This window comes from Terrapene carolina, unplaced genomic scaffold, assembly GCF_002925995.2.
Source record: "Terrapene carolina triunguis isolate 2854851 unplaced genomic scaffold, T_m_triunguis-2.0 Scaffold233, whole genome shotgun sequence".
NCBI classification, from domain to species: domain Eukaryota; kingdom Metazoa; phylum Chordata; order Testudines; family Emydidae; genus Terrapene; species Terrapene triunguis.
In genome coordinates, this window is record NW_020664584.1 from 6,205,457 (window position 1) to 6,219,516 (window position 14,060).

At 50.3% G+C, this 14,060-nt stretch overlaps 1 protein-coding gene across 3 annotated transcripts in view; it reads left to right on the forward strand.

The window, feature by feature from the left end:
• Positions 1–499: 499 nt before the first annotated feature.
• The window catches only part of GGT7 (gamma-glutamyltransferase 7), a 49,197-nt gene continuing 35,636 nt past the window's right edge, over positions 500–14,060 (forward strand). For 2 of the 3 annotated variants that reach the window (XM_026656808.1, XM_026656810.1), the window contains exons 1-3: positions 500–683; positions 11,303–11,529; positions 13,574–13,725. In XM_026656808.1, coding sequence (XP_026512593.1) covers positions 500–683; positions 11,303–11,529; positions 13,574–13,725 — 563 coding nt within the window. Of the gene's footprint in view, positions 684–10,328; positions 10,404–11,302; positions 11,530–13,573; positions 13,726–14,060 lie in introns of those variants that run through there. The other variant, XM_026656809.1, reaches the window with a different exon arrangement.

The following is a 14,060-nucleotide window of genomic DNA, read 5'->3' on the forward strand; positions in this document are numbered from 1 at the left end:
GAACCCCCCCTGACTGCAAAGGGCCTGGGGTTCACCCGGCCTGGTTAGCCACACAGCACAAGGGGCAGGTAGGCACCCAGCTCCCTTGGACAATCCATGGCCCCTGGCTCCTGGCCGTGTCTTTGGCTGTGGGGAGGAGGTGCAGAAAGGGGGGATGAACGTGCCATGGATGCCCCCAGTCCAGCAACAGGGGCGCTGTTCCCATGCAGGGATAATAGCTGGATTCCTGGTGATGAGCAGCTGTATCTCCCCTCCCCGGGGGCGGGGGCAAGGGCATCCCCCCCCCCATCTGCAGAGCCTGGGGGATCCCCCCTCACAGGTGCGAGATCCCCCCACCCCCGGGGCCTTTCCCTTGCAGAGGCGGATCCCGGACACCTGTTGTCCCTGCGTTACGCAGCCGGGGGCTGGGCGCCCGCTCCTCCCTCCCCTCCCCGCCGCTGGCCTCAGTCACTTCCGGAGCGGGGCTGAGCCGAGCCGGGCCGAGCCGAGCCGGGGCAGGATGGCCGCGGCCGTGGAGAAGGAGGCGAGCCAGCAGAGCACCCTGGGCGCCTACTCGCCCGTGGACTACATGAGCATCACCAGCTTCCCCCGCCTGCCCGAGGAGGAGCCGGCCGGCGCGGCGGCCGAGGGCTGCCTGCGCTCCAGGAAGGAGGAGGACGCGTTCCTGGGAGAGCAGGACACGGGTGAGAGGAGCCGGCCGGCAGCCCCGGCGCCCCCTCCCCGCCCGCCAGCCTCCCCTCGGCCGAGCATCCTTCCTCGCCTCCGGTCCCTCCCTCCCTCCCTGCCGCCTCCTGCATCCCTCCATCGCCGCCTCTCTCCAGCCAGCCCTGCAGCCGCCCGTCTCCGGCGGCCCTGCTTTGCTCCCTGTAGCCCTGCTGCCCTCCCCTCGCTGCAGCTCCCTCCCCTGCGGCCACCCCCTCCAGGACCAGGCACCCTTCCCCCGCACGCCTCCAGCCGGGGCTGCCCTTCACACGGTTCTGTATCCCGCTTCGCCCACCTGCACCCCCCATTGCACCAAGCCATGCACCCCTCGCTATCCCCATCTGCAGCCTGCCAAGCACCCCACCCCAACCCCCCGTGCATGGGCATCCACCCACCTCCGCTGCTGCTGCCTCCTTCCCTCCTTCCCTGTTTTCTGCTTCTTCTGATCCCTTCATTTCATAGAATATCAGGGTTGGAAGGGGCCTCAGGAGGTCATCTAGTCCAACCCCCTGCTCAAAGCAGGACCAATCCCCAACTAAATCATCCCAGCCAGGGCTTTGTCAAGCCTGACCATAAAAACCTCTAAGGAAGGAGATTCCACCACCTCCCTAGGTAACCCATTCCAGTGCTTCACCACCATCCTCAGACCCTTCCCTCGTTGCTGCCTCCATCTCTCCTCTCAGTGACCCTTCTCACTGCTGTCTCACTCCCTCCATCCCCCTTCACTGATGCCTCCCTCTCTCGCCCCCACTCCTCTCCTGGCCTGGCTCCCAAAGACTCCAGCACTCCCATCTCAGCTGCTCCAAATCCCTCAGTCACCCTGGACCAGGCTGCCTGCCCCTCACTAGCCCCCTCAGTTTCAGGTCCTGCGAAAGCCCCTGGCCCTGGTTCCACTCAGGATTCACTCTTGGAGCCTTTTGGGGAATGGGGTTGGGTGTTCTTTCACCCACTGTCTTAAGGGTTTGACTGGCTGGTCTTTCCCCTGCCCTTCAGGGATCTGCTGAGGGGACCATCCCTTTCCTCCCCTCAATTCACACAGGACTTGGCACTCTTCAGTGGCTGGGCCGCTGATCTTTCCTCACCTTGCAGGGCAGACTACGCTGGCCGGCCAGGGCCTGTGGGAGTCCCACTCCCTTGGGGGTAGGATTTCCCTGTGCAGTGGGGAATCTCCTCATGCAGGGAGGGAAGCTCTCAGAACGCAGGCAAAACCCAGCTACTGGGGAGTGGGGCGCTCTCTGACAGCAGGCAGGTCCAAACCTACCCCTCCCCCCCCGGTGCTAGCCAGAACATGGCAGATACTGCCCAGATCCACGCACCCCAGTGATCACTTCTTATAATGTGGCTATCTCCCAAGATGGTTGAAGTACAGCTTGGTCTTGTAGTGTAGACAAGACTGAACCATGTCCTTGATCCATGCTGAATCCTTGGAAATGGTTTGGAGTTATAACTAAAACACAGTTATGTCCTGTTACTCATTTTCCCCAAAAATACCACACTTGGTTTCTCTCTCGCTCGGAGAATCTTCTAGAATTTAGGCAACCGAACCTGGCATTTCAGCCTTTCCCAGGGGAACACCCCATCTGTTTTTGTGTTACCCTTCTCTCTGTTCCCCTCACTCTTACCAGCTCCTCCATTTAGTTCATTACTGCCCTGCATTATCCCTTCATCCAAGCATCCTCATACCCATGCATCAGTCCATCCTCCCATCTCCCCCTCTCAGTCACACCAAGCACTTGGAATGTCACTACCCTTTTTATTCTGAATTATTAGTATTCCTTATATCTTATTAGGCTCAGAAGGGTCTTGCTAAGATCCTGTGTCATCATCTTTACCATCCTCTGCCCAGTTTCCCACTTTAGTTTGCTGGGGTCTCCGGTTTGGTAGTGCAATACCAGCTTCAAAGACATATAGACACTTGCAAACAGCTTAGAGTAGCAGCCGTGTTAGTTTGTATCCGTTCTTTTTGCAAACAGCTGTGAATTGTTCCTGTCAACTGCCTGGTTTTAATAAAATTAGCGGGGTTTTAAATTATTCTGGATAAACTCTTTTTTTTTTAAATTGTTTCTTCACAGATGATCAAAGTCATATTTTTCTCCAATGGATCCAAATTGACTCCCCCGACCTGCCCCAGCGCCGCCTCTGTGCCTAATCCCTGCCCCACACACCCCCAGTTCCAACTCGTGTCTAAGTGAAACCAGGTGGTATAGAGACTGTAGGTCAGGTTCATCCCCAGTGTAACTATAAAGAGTTCTATAGACTCTGTTGATGTTAGTAGATTTACACTAGGGATTAATTTGGCCCCTAGTTCATTAATACCATCCTGATGTGACAATGATCCATGTGACTAACTGTTGCTCCCGTCTCTCAGACCAGCAAAGTATTTGGTTCCCAGTGATGACGGGTCAGTATCAGGTCAGGGCTGCTACCACTGGGTCACCAGATTGAGAACAAATATCTATGCATGCATCTCTCTGTCAAGGCAAGGACTGTTTTGTATAGCTCCCAGTCAAGTCTTTGAGGACTGAAAGCTAATTTGCAAGTAGTCACAGTTTTTACCTTTTCATTTCCTTGATCACGTTCTAATAAATTACTAAGTTTTCATCATCCATTTTCATTTCATGCCATTCCAGGTTGCACTCACTTTCAGGCCCAAGAGAGAAATGTCCCCTTAGTTACTTTACCTTGGAATCTATGGGAAAGATTTTTCAAAAACTTAGGTATATCATTGTGTGTGCAAAATGCAAGCACAACTTCATGCCTCACCTATGTAGTGAGGTCCCACAGGAGTGTCCTGGGTCCAGTGCTATTCAATATTTTCATTACTGGCTTGGATGATGGAGTGGAGAGTATGCTGATAAAATTTGCAGATGACACTAAGCTGGGAGGGGTTGCTAGCACTTTGGAGGACAGGATTCAACATGACCTTGACAAATTGGAGAACTGGTCTGAAATCAACAAGATGAAATTCAATAAAGACAAATGATAATTGCTAAACTTAGGAAGCAAAATGAAATATAAAGCTACAAAATGAGGAATAACTGGCTGGGCAGTAATACTGCAGAAAAAGATCTGGGGGTTATAGTGGGTCACAAATTGAATATGACCCACCAGTGTGATGCAGCTGTGACAAAGGTTAACATCATTATGGGGTGTGTTAACAGGAGCATCGTATGTAGGACAAAGGAGGTAATTGTCCCGCTCTACTCAGCGCTGGTGAGGCCTCAGCTGGAGTTCTGTGTCCTGTTTGGGTGTCACACTTTAGGAAAGATGTGGACAAGTTGGAAAGAATCCAGAGAAGGGCAACCAAAATGACTATGGTTTAGAAAACCTGATCTCTGAGGGAAGGTTAAAAAACCAGGCATGTTTAGTCTTGAGAAAAGAAGACTGTGGGGGATCTGATCACTGTCTTCAAATAAGTTAAGGACTGTTATGAAGAGGAGGGTGATGAATTGTTCTCCAGGGCCACTGAAGGTAGGATAAGAAGTAATCAGCTTAACTGCAACAAGGGATATTTAGGTTAGATATTAGGAAAAACTTTCTAACTAAAAAGGAGTTAAATACTGGAATAGGCTTCCAAGGGAGGTTGTGGAGGTTTTTAAGAACAGGTCAGACAAACACCTGTCAGGGATGGTCTAGGTCAGGGGTAGGCAACCTGCGGCACGCAAGCTGATTTTCAGTGGCACTCACACTGCCCAGGTCCTGGCCACCGGTCTGGGGGGCTCTGCATTTTAATTTAATTTTAAATGAAGATTCTTAAACATTTAAAAAACCTTATTTGCTTTACATACAACAATAGTTTATATATTATAGACTTATAGAAAGAGACCTTCTAAAAACGTTAAAATGTATGACTGGCACTTAAATTAGAGTAAATAAATGAAGACTCAGCACACCACTTCTGAAAGGTTGCCGACCCCTGGTCTAGGTCTATTTGGTCCTGCCTCAGCACAGGGAGCTGGCCTAGATGAACTCTTGAGGCCCCTTACAGCCCTACAGTTCTAGTTTATAATATATGGAGATATACCTATCTCATAGAGCTTGAAGGGACCCTGAAAGGTCATTGAATCCAGCCCCCTACCTTCATTAGCAGGACCAAGTACTGATTTTGCCCCAGATCCCTAAGTGGCCCCCTCAAGGACTGAGCTCACAACCCTGCGTTTAGCAGGCCAATGCTCAAACCACTGAGCTATCCCTCCCCCAACAGCCTTCTATGATTTGATGTGTGCCATTATCCTGGTGGTGCATGCAACTCTGGCTATTTGTGTGCACAAGTACTGAATTTCCCCACCGTGCTGCAGTAGTTTCATGCAGAAATCTGTTACACAATTGCACAGCTGACATTTTTGAATGTTTCATGTTCCTACTCACCTATTCCGCTGTATAAATGAAAATATAAACGCTTACATGAATGTAACATCAAGTGGCTTTGAAAAATCTACTTGTGCACTCGCCAATGCCAAGTAGGAGACATTATTTGGCAAATTGAGGAAGTGGTAATCTAGGTCTTCGTTGTCTGCCCAATCTAAGCTCTCATTTAATAAAAATTGTATTTCCTGTGGTTGTGAAGAGCACCTTCCAGTGAGAATCAGATGGAACCGGACAAGCGCCATCTTTCTGAGCCTATAGACAGGCAGCTCCAGAGTGCGGAGTCAGGAGGGTTAGATTCTAACTGAGGTATTTATATGGCCCCCCCCATTACCACATTATTTCAGCACTTCTCAATCATTAACGTTTTTATCCTCATAACATCCCTGTGAGGCACGGCATTGCTGTTATCCCCCTTTCACAGATAGGAAATTGAGGCCAAATGACTTGCCCAAGTTCACACAGGAAGTCTGTGGCAGAGCAGGAAATTGAACCCAGCTCATGGGCTAGTGCCCAAACCATTGGAGTGTCCTTTCTCTCAGGCTGCTGTTCCCAACTCTGCCATGGACATCCTGTGTGACATGACTGGCCCAAGGTCGTCTTTCTATGCTCTGGTTTCCCCATCTCTAAAGTGGGGTACAAGAGCATCCCTGCCTGCAAGTTGTGTTTTGAGGCTGAATTCATTAATGCCTGTGAAGGTTTCGGAGATCCTTGGATAGCAGGCACTGTGCACCCACCCAGTATTCGGATTATTTGCCTGTCACAGGGGGAAACAAGGATTAAAAGCTGCAGGGCGACACAGGGTTTAAAAGCTCTGAGTGGTGCAGGGCCAAGCCAATACTGTATGGGCTAAAGAAGTGGTTCTCAAACTTTTTGTACTGGCAACCTCTTTCATGCAGCAAGCCTCTGAGTGTGACCCCCCCTTATAAATTAAAAACACATTCATGCAGTTTATTCAGCAGCTGAATTAATCAAACCCTCTAATGCTGTCTCAGTCCCGGGGCTGGCCTTAGGAAAAATGGCGCTCTGGGCAAATTTGTATTTTGGTGTCCTTTCTTTGGAGGAGGAGCAGGGCTGGAGGAGAACGGGGGTAAGGGTGGATCTGGGCTGGAGGGGCTCTGGGCTGTCAGCCCCATGCAGGGCTGGGCTTGGGGCTGACAGCTCACGACCCCCATGTAACCACCTCCGGACCCCCTGAGGGGTCACAACCCCAGTTTGAGAACCCCTGGGCTAAAGGGTGGTTACACCAGGCCTTATCTGTTGGAGGGTGCTGCTCTTGCAGCAGCCTTTCCCTACATTCACCTTCAACTTCGTCTGAACATTGGCTCCCCGTGGACCCTCCCTAGGGACCAGCTCCACAGCCTGGCTCTCTCAGACCCACCCATGACAGATGCCAAAGCCCCACCAGTTGCTGAAATTCCCCTTACTGACAAGTGCTCAAATCCCGTTTTTCAGTTGCAAAACCCTCCCACATTCACCTGCTTACCTCTCCTCCCCCCTCCTGTGTGTATAATATGTGGGGTGTCAAAGTTCCTGGGACCCCAAGGAACAAATGGCCTGCCCTGGTGTAACTGTCTGCCATGAAAGTCTCCACAGGAGGGTGTCTTCCAAAGTGATGGGCAGTGTTTGAGCAGGGGTAGGAGGAGAGCTGAGGGTCTGGGTTTTATTGGGGAAAGAAAGGGGCATGTGTTGAGCTCTGTCATCCCAACTATAGGCATGGCTGAGGTCTAATTTTCAGTCCTGCAGTCTCTGTTTCCAGAGCTCTATAGTAGCACAAGAGAAGCGTGGCTTAGCATTGAGATTGGAGTCACCCAGGCTTTTGCACAGAGATTCCTGCTACTTTGATTCTCCAAGTAAGAGAGCATCGGTATTTGTCATTTGATTTTCTTGCTATAGGTGAATGTGGTGCTGGTGGAATTGAGAGAAGTGTAATGCTGGCGGGAGCCAGGGGATGTGCACAATTTGCCCCCCACTTTTGGCCCAGCTCTACAAGAGTAATTACCTCCCCTGCTAGTCCAGTTGTGGCCCCCCCATACAGTTCAGCTTATGCGCTGCACTTCTGACCTGTGCCCTTCTACTCTTCCAATTCCGGGCTTCCACACAGCTCTGCCAAAGCACCCCAATCCTGACCTGCAGCACCCCTTGATGTTCCAGTCTTGGCCTCTTCCCATTGCCCCAGCCTATACACAGCCACTGCCCGCCCACCTCAGCCCTGACTCACTCTGTCCATCTTGAGCTCCTGTTGAGAAGAGGCACCCAGCTGTGCTGCACTGCGTGGGGTTTCTTTGCTATGGACCAACATCCACTGGGGACTCAGATGAGAACATCAAACACGGTTCCATGGGTGACCTGAGGCAGGATTGCAGCGCTGGTCTCTAGAGATGAAATGCAGGAGGAGGGTTTTGACTGAGCTACTGTCTGGTACTATTAACGAGTCATGTCTTGGTTGAAGGTTGTACAGGTGCTTAGACCTTAGGGCAATGGTTCCCAGCCTTATTACACAGGAGGGCCACATAAACCTAAGCACCACCTTGTGGGGGCCAAACAGATTCTATAAGATTTCAAGTCACCTGTACTGATTATTAGTTTGTTCGTCTTGTTTCGTAGGTATTTAGATAGACAAGCTGCACATAGAAACAACCTATTTAAAAACAAATAAAGAAATGCGTGCCTAAAATGTGTATCAATTATAGAAAACAGGAAAAATGATGTCAACACTATCACAAAAAGCTAATGAATCAATGGGCTGTTAGCATATTGTGTCGAAGCAGGCTGGGATCTTATGAAATGCTCTGGTGAGCTGTGTATGGCTTGTGGGCGGTAGGTTGGGCCCCCCCTGCCTTAGGGGATAAGGGTTCTTTTATAAGTTGGTAAATAAATACAGTGGGCCAAGCTTGAGCTCTCATGCTTTGCCCTGGCAGTGGCCTTACTCCTGAGTTACGGTGAGATTGGTGTAAGAAGCTATAACTTTATTGACTCCAGTGCAGTTACTCCTGGTTTATTGCAGTGTAACTGAGATGAGAATTGGGGCCCATCCTGACTCCAGTGGAGTTGCACCTGTTTGCCCCAGGTCTCAATTTGGCTTAGTGGTTTTAAAATGTCAGGAATGAGACAGGACCTGGAAACTCATAACTGCTGCCTTCCCCAGAAGCACTTGGAAGGAGGCTGGTAGAGACATTAAGAGGTTAATTGGGGCCTTTCATCTCCACCTGTTCAGCTTGGCTTAGTAAGTGAGCCAAGCCCATCCGTGAGGACAGGGGAATGTGTCCTTAGTACAGGATGAGCAGGGACAGCCGAACATTAGCCCCGGACTATTCCTGCTCCCCTGACAAATGGGGCTGAGGATGGGGCAGAGACCAGGCTGCCAGCAGCCATTCTCCCTCTTAGCTGATTGAGTTAGTTACTGACTGGAGTTGAGGCATATTATTATTCTGTATTTTATTAATCATTTATATTACAGTGGTGCCCAAAGGCCCCCGTCAGGATTCGGGCCCACATTGGGCTAGGTGCTGTACAATCATATAGGAAGAGACAGGCCTTGCCTCAAAGAGTTTACGAGCCGCATTGGCAAGACTGACAGACAGTCCCAGACAGACAACATACGAGTGAAATAAAAGGGCAGAGGGACACAACTTGTTATATTTGGGTTTTTTTTATTATTTTCCAGATCACCCCTCCACCCCATTCCCTCCCCTCTCTTGGGCTGCCCCAGCCAACCTGCTTCAGCATTGCTCACTCAGGTCCCCTCATCCCAATCTGCTCATCCCACAGAAATAGCTTTAGGCTCAAGAGGGAAAAAAAGCTACAGTTACAGACTGACGGAGAATGTCTCAAGGCTCCTGGCCTAGACCCCCAGAGGCAGAGGCCCCTCTTGGCCAGTCCCTTCCCCCTGCAGTGACTGGTGGCAGCTCAGTGCCTCTCTCTCTTTGCCAGGGAGATGCGTGGAACCCTGCTGCCCAGGGCCGGCTGTAGGCCGATTCCACCGATTCCCCGGAATCGGACGCCGCGCCTTAGGCACCTTTAAAAAAAAATTTTTTTTTTAACTCACCTGGCGGCGGTCCGCTACGGGTCTTTGGTGGCACTTCGGTGGTGGGGGGTCCACTCCGGGTCTTCGGTGGCATTTCGGCGGTGAGGGGTCCTTCAGTGCTGCGGAAGACGTGGAGCGGACCCAGTGCCGCCGAAGACCCAGACCGCCGCCAGGTATTCAAATCGGGCCCTGCAGGTCCTAAAGCCGGACTTGCTGCTGCCCCTTGAGTTAATACAAATGACTGCTAGTTGCAGATAGTACTCAGCTGCAGGAGGGCTGCTGATCCCATATTTGAACCAAGAGCCAATCGTTCTACTTGTTAACTTGTTCTCCAGTTAATATGCAGCCTTTTTATCACAGGACAAGAGAACGGCTCTTCCCTTCCGTCCACAGTCCTCCCCGCCCTGCCCCCCCCACACCCTTTCTCTGCTCTAGGTGCTGCCAGCCAGTTCACTTCTGCAGAACACCTCTTGTGACTCTGATGCTGGTTTCTTGCTGAGCATGTCCTAGCATCCTCCAGGCTGGGATGCTGTACCTGCTATGCAATCACTCTCCAAAGGCATCTCTGGGCCTGACTCTCCTCTCACACTAGTGCAAACCAGGAGTGATCCCATTCGAATCAATGGTGTTTCACTGGTGAGCACCTGGTATAAGTGGGAGGAGAATCTGACCCTATGTATAATCATTATTATTATCAATAAGCAGTACTTACCTACATTCACTAGGGATATTTCTTGCTGCTTTTTGCAGCATTCAGCAACTCCCAATCTTGTTGTACAGAGATGGAAAAATAAGGGATGTCCCTTGTAATAAGAGAGTGTTGGCAACCCTGGCGGCACCTGAGCTCTGACGATGCCAGCATTTGCAACTCAAGAGGAACTTGCTTCATCTGAACAAGAGATGAAGCATAAGGAAGACGACTGTAACAGCTCTAATACCCACTGCCCCCAGAACCACCCGGAGAGGGACAGGAACAAGAGAGCACTGAAAGGTCCCACTCTTAGATGACCATAGATAATCGGATTGGGTGTGATAGGCCCATGTAATTAATCTCAGCCAATCACTGGCTAGGAAATAGTAAAAAAAAAAAAAGTCAGCCAATGGTAACTAAGTGGTAAATAATGTGGTCAGCCTTGGAATGGTGTAAAATTTCCTTTGAGCACATGACCTCATCTCAGCCAACTGGAGTGTGTTTGAGCAGGAATGCTGGTGACACCACACCTCTGGCCAGTGTGAATATAAATCTCTGAAGTAGGATTTACATAGCAGCTGAGTCCGGCCCACGTCCCAAGTGGCTATTAACTCCCAGGTAATGCCCTCTGTGCAGGCTCTTCTCACAATCATCAACCCTGTGAAAATAACAGATGAAGAAAATATAGATTTGAAGGACATTGAACAGTAAGGTAAATTGTTTTCAAAATCATGTGGAAGTGATGTGCACTTTGTTTGCTGTTCTGGCCTTTTCCTCCCAGTTAAAGCCTGGCAGTGGGACACAGGGCCTCCTTCTATTGGATGTATCATTTCTGATATTGTAATTACACTGAGTCACCAGACTTTGCATTTCTCCTCATCACTGTTCGAAAGCCTTAAGTAGTGGGAAAGTGAAACAGTCTCCTTGCTTCCTGAATGCCTTTAGCTTTAATTGAGTTGCTGTGAACCGCTAATGTCCCCTAGATAGACAGACAGGTAGGTAGAGTTTCCCTATTCCCTCTACTATTTTGATGTGGGTACGTTTGATTAAGTTGCTTTACCTTAAGCACAGCGCCCAAGTAATATTGATGGGGTTTTTGGTCTTAACTGCATCTTCTGCAGCGTTTCTGAGACTGGTCTGCAAGCAGAATAACATGGGATCTGTGTTACAACCAAGCCTAAAAGGGCACTAATTGTAGGTTCATTGCTGGAAATGTTGGTGCCCTCGGTCTGTCCGTCCATCTGCTGCATCAAGCAAAATTCAGACAAGTTACCTGTCTAAATTTCACCATCTCCAGGGAAAAGTCCCCTTAAGGCTAACGAGTGTTAAAGAAAGGTAGGAGTAAAACGACCCAGAACAGTATTTGAGCCAGAAAATCTATTGAAAGCTCAATAGGGAAGATAATCACTTTGTTGGAACGGGTATAGATGTAATGCTAGTTCAGCGTATGCATTTGAATAAGAACCCAAGCTTCCTCAATACCTAACCCTCATTCCCTTTCCTTCCTGCCTCTGAAGATCCAGATTCTTTCCTGAAATCAGCTCGCCTCCAGCGCCTGCCGTCATCTTCATCGGAGATGGGCAGTCAGGATGTCTCGCCGCTGCGGGAGACCAGCAAAGACCCATTCTCTGCGGACTGCAGCTGCCGCCAGGATGGGCTGACTGTGATCATCACGGCCTGCTTAACCTTTGCGATGGGAGTCACAGTGGCCCTGATCATGCAGATCTACTTTGGGGACCCACAGGTAAGCGGAGGCTTTTTTTTTTTTTTTTTTTTTTAAAGGACAATAATCTAGCTATGGGAAGAATTGCCTGCTGGGTACTATAGCTTCCTCCTTTGCTCTCAGCAATTAAGACACCCAGCAAATGCTGGTAATGCCAAAAAGGGACTGTAGAATTGAGATTGGGAGCCTCCATACCGATTCCCTCTCAGTGATTCCACATCAAATCAGAACTGTTTACACAGCAAAAGCTTTTTCTACCAGCCAGTGCTGTAAGGTCCCTGCAGGATCTGAGAATCAAGCTGGGTTCTCTCTGCTTTTGCATCATCGTTGCGGACAGAGATTATGCAACCAGATTTATCTGTGAGGTTTTGGTGATGATGCACTGGAGAGAATAGAATCCAGCTCATCCTGCCCTGGCTGGCTCTGTGGTTCAAGCAGGAGATAAACCCAGACCTGACTAAATGTAGTGAGCAGCTCTGTTATTAAGGCAGAAGGAACCTTTGGTACATAGTCACTTTTCTGACAATCACAGGGCGAAATGATAGTGTTGCTGGTCCGTATATTGTGTGGGATGCACCTGTCATTGAGGAGTATAATTTTTAACTGGGATTAGGCAGTGTAATGGTTTAAACTACAGAGGAACCCCCTGTTATTCCCTGCACATGCCTCATATTTTACACACTGGCCGTCTCTCCCCATTTCATCACAAGGGTTTCACAAGAAAGGCAGCACTGCCGTGCGGGCCCATTTTACTAAGACTTTGTAGTTTTGACAAAATAGGCTACAGAACATTTACTAGTGTGCTGTGATGTCATGTAATGGGGTGTGTGTGTCGCAAACAGGTGTCAGTGGGTCTTGACCACACTGTCCTCCCCATGCTGCTCAATGAGGTGGGAGGTCCTGGCTAGATGTCCTGGGGCAGGTCTCAGAATGCGAAAGGAGCATCCTTGCTCTTTCAATTATTTGGACACTTGCTGATGCACAAAGTTCATTTGCAATAGATATCTGTTTAGATAGCAGTCTGTCTAACCACCTATCTGTCTGTCTATGGTGTATTTTTAGAGTGCCCACAACTAGAGTACTGTACCTAGGTGCTGAACATAGTAAAAGCAAACTGTTTCCTGATCATCCTTGACAAATAGCTAGGCCCTGCTACAGGGGTTGTGTTTAGGTGTGTACACGGGGATGGGGGGCCCTGCTATGGGGTTTTGTTTAGGTGCATGGAGGTGTTTGGGGGGCCCTGCTGTGGGGATAGCTCAGTAGTTTGAGCATTGGCCTGCTAAACCCAGGGTTGTGAGTTCAATCCTTGAGGGGGCTACTTAAGGATCTGGGGCAAAATCAGTACTTGGTCCTGCTAGTGAAGGCAGGGGACTGCACTCAATGACCTTTCAAGGTCCCTTCCAGTTCTAGGAGATGGGATATCTCTATTTATTTATTTATTTATTTATTTTATAGGTGTGTGCACGGGGATGGGGGGGCCCTGCTGCAGGGGTTGTTTGTGTGGGGATGGGGCCCTGCTATGGGGGTTGTGTGTAGGGGAAATGAGGGCCGTGCTGTGGGGGTTGCTTGTGGTGTCTGCCTTTGTGTTTTCTTAAAAGTTTTTTATGGGATTTTGAAAACGTACAAAACATGAAGAGGTTTGAGTAGAACAAAGAGGCCAGCTGTTCTCAGCCCTGTCCAGGTGCCAGTTGTGGTTGTGACATAACATGGTATACCTAGGGCTACAGCGTGGCTGTAGGAATGACCTGCTGCATTAGAGCATTTGGCCAGGGGGCACTTCACTGGTAGCAGTGGCTGGAGGCCTTTTGTCTAAGGTGAACGCAGGCCGGGCAGTCTCAGCTTCAGCACGAGGAGTGGCGTAGTCAGGAATTCAACTGCTCAGCCATTTACAGGTCAAAACCAACCCCTTGAATTGCACACAGACACAAACCATCTTCTGCTGCCCATGTTCGTTATGGGCCCCAGACCAGGCCCTGCCATGGGCTTGAATGCGAGCGTGGGAAATGCTCCTTCCTCCAGCAGATGGCGCTGCCTTTCTCCTACCGCATGGCTTTGCTTCTCCTAGATATTCCACCAGGGTGCCGTGGTCACCGACGCCGCCCGCTGCACGGCGCTGGGCATTGAGGTGCTCAACAAGCAGGGATCCTCAGTGGACGCAGCCATCGCCGCAGCTCTGTGCGCAGGAATAATCAACCCCCACACATCCGGCATCGGCGGGTAAGTGCAAATCGGTCATTGTGCTCCCCTCTGCTGGGAGGGCCCACTCGGTGTGGGGGCGTGCTGAGGGGACAGAACCAGGAAAGCACTGGGTCTGGGCAATGGGGCCAGCGTCGGGCCAGGAGTCTGGTCAGGCAGGTGGTGCAGAGCTTTGCCAGGGAGCTGAGAGGAGTTCCTCTCTGTGCTGCAGCCTGTGCCCTGGGGATGGGCACGGGAGGAATTGGGATCACAAAGTGTCATTTGACTCAGTGCTTCTCGCCTCCTTTGTGCACCTGCCGGCTGGCGGTGGGCAGGGCTGGCTCCAGGCACCAGGCAACCAAGCTGGTGCTTGGGGC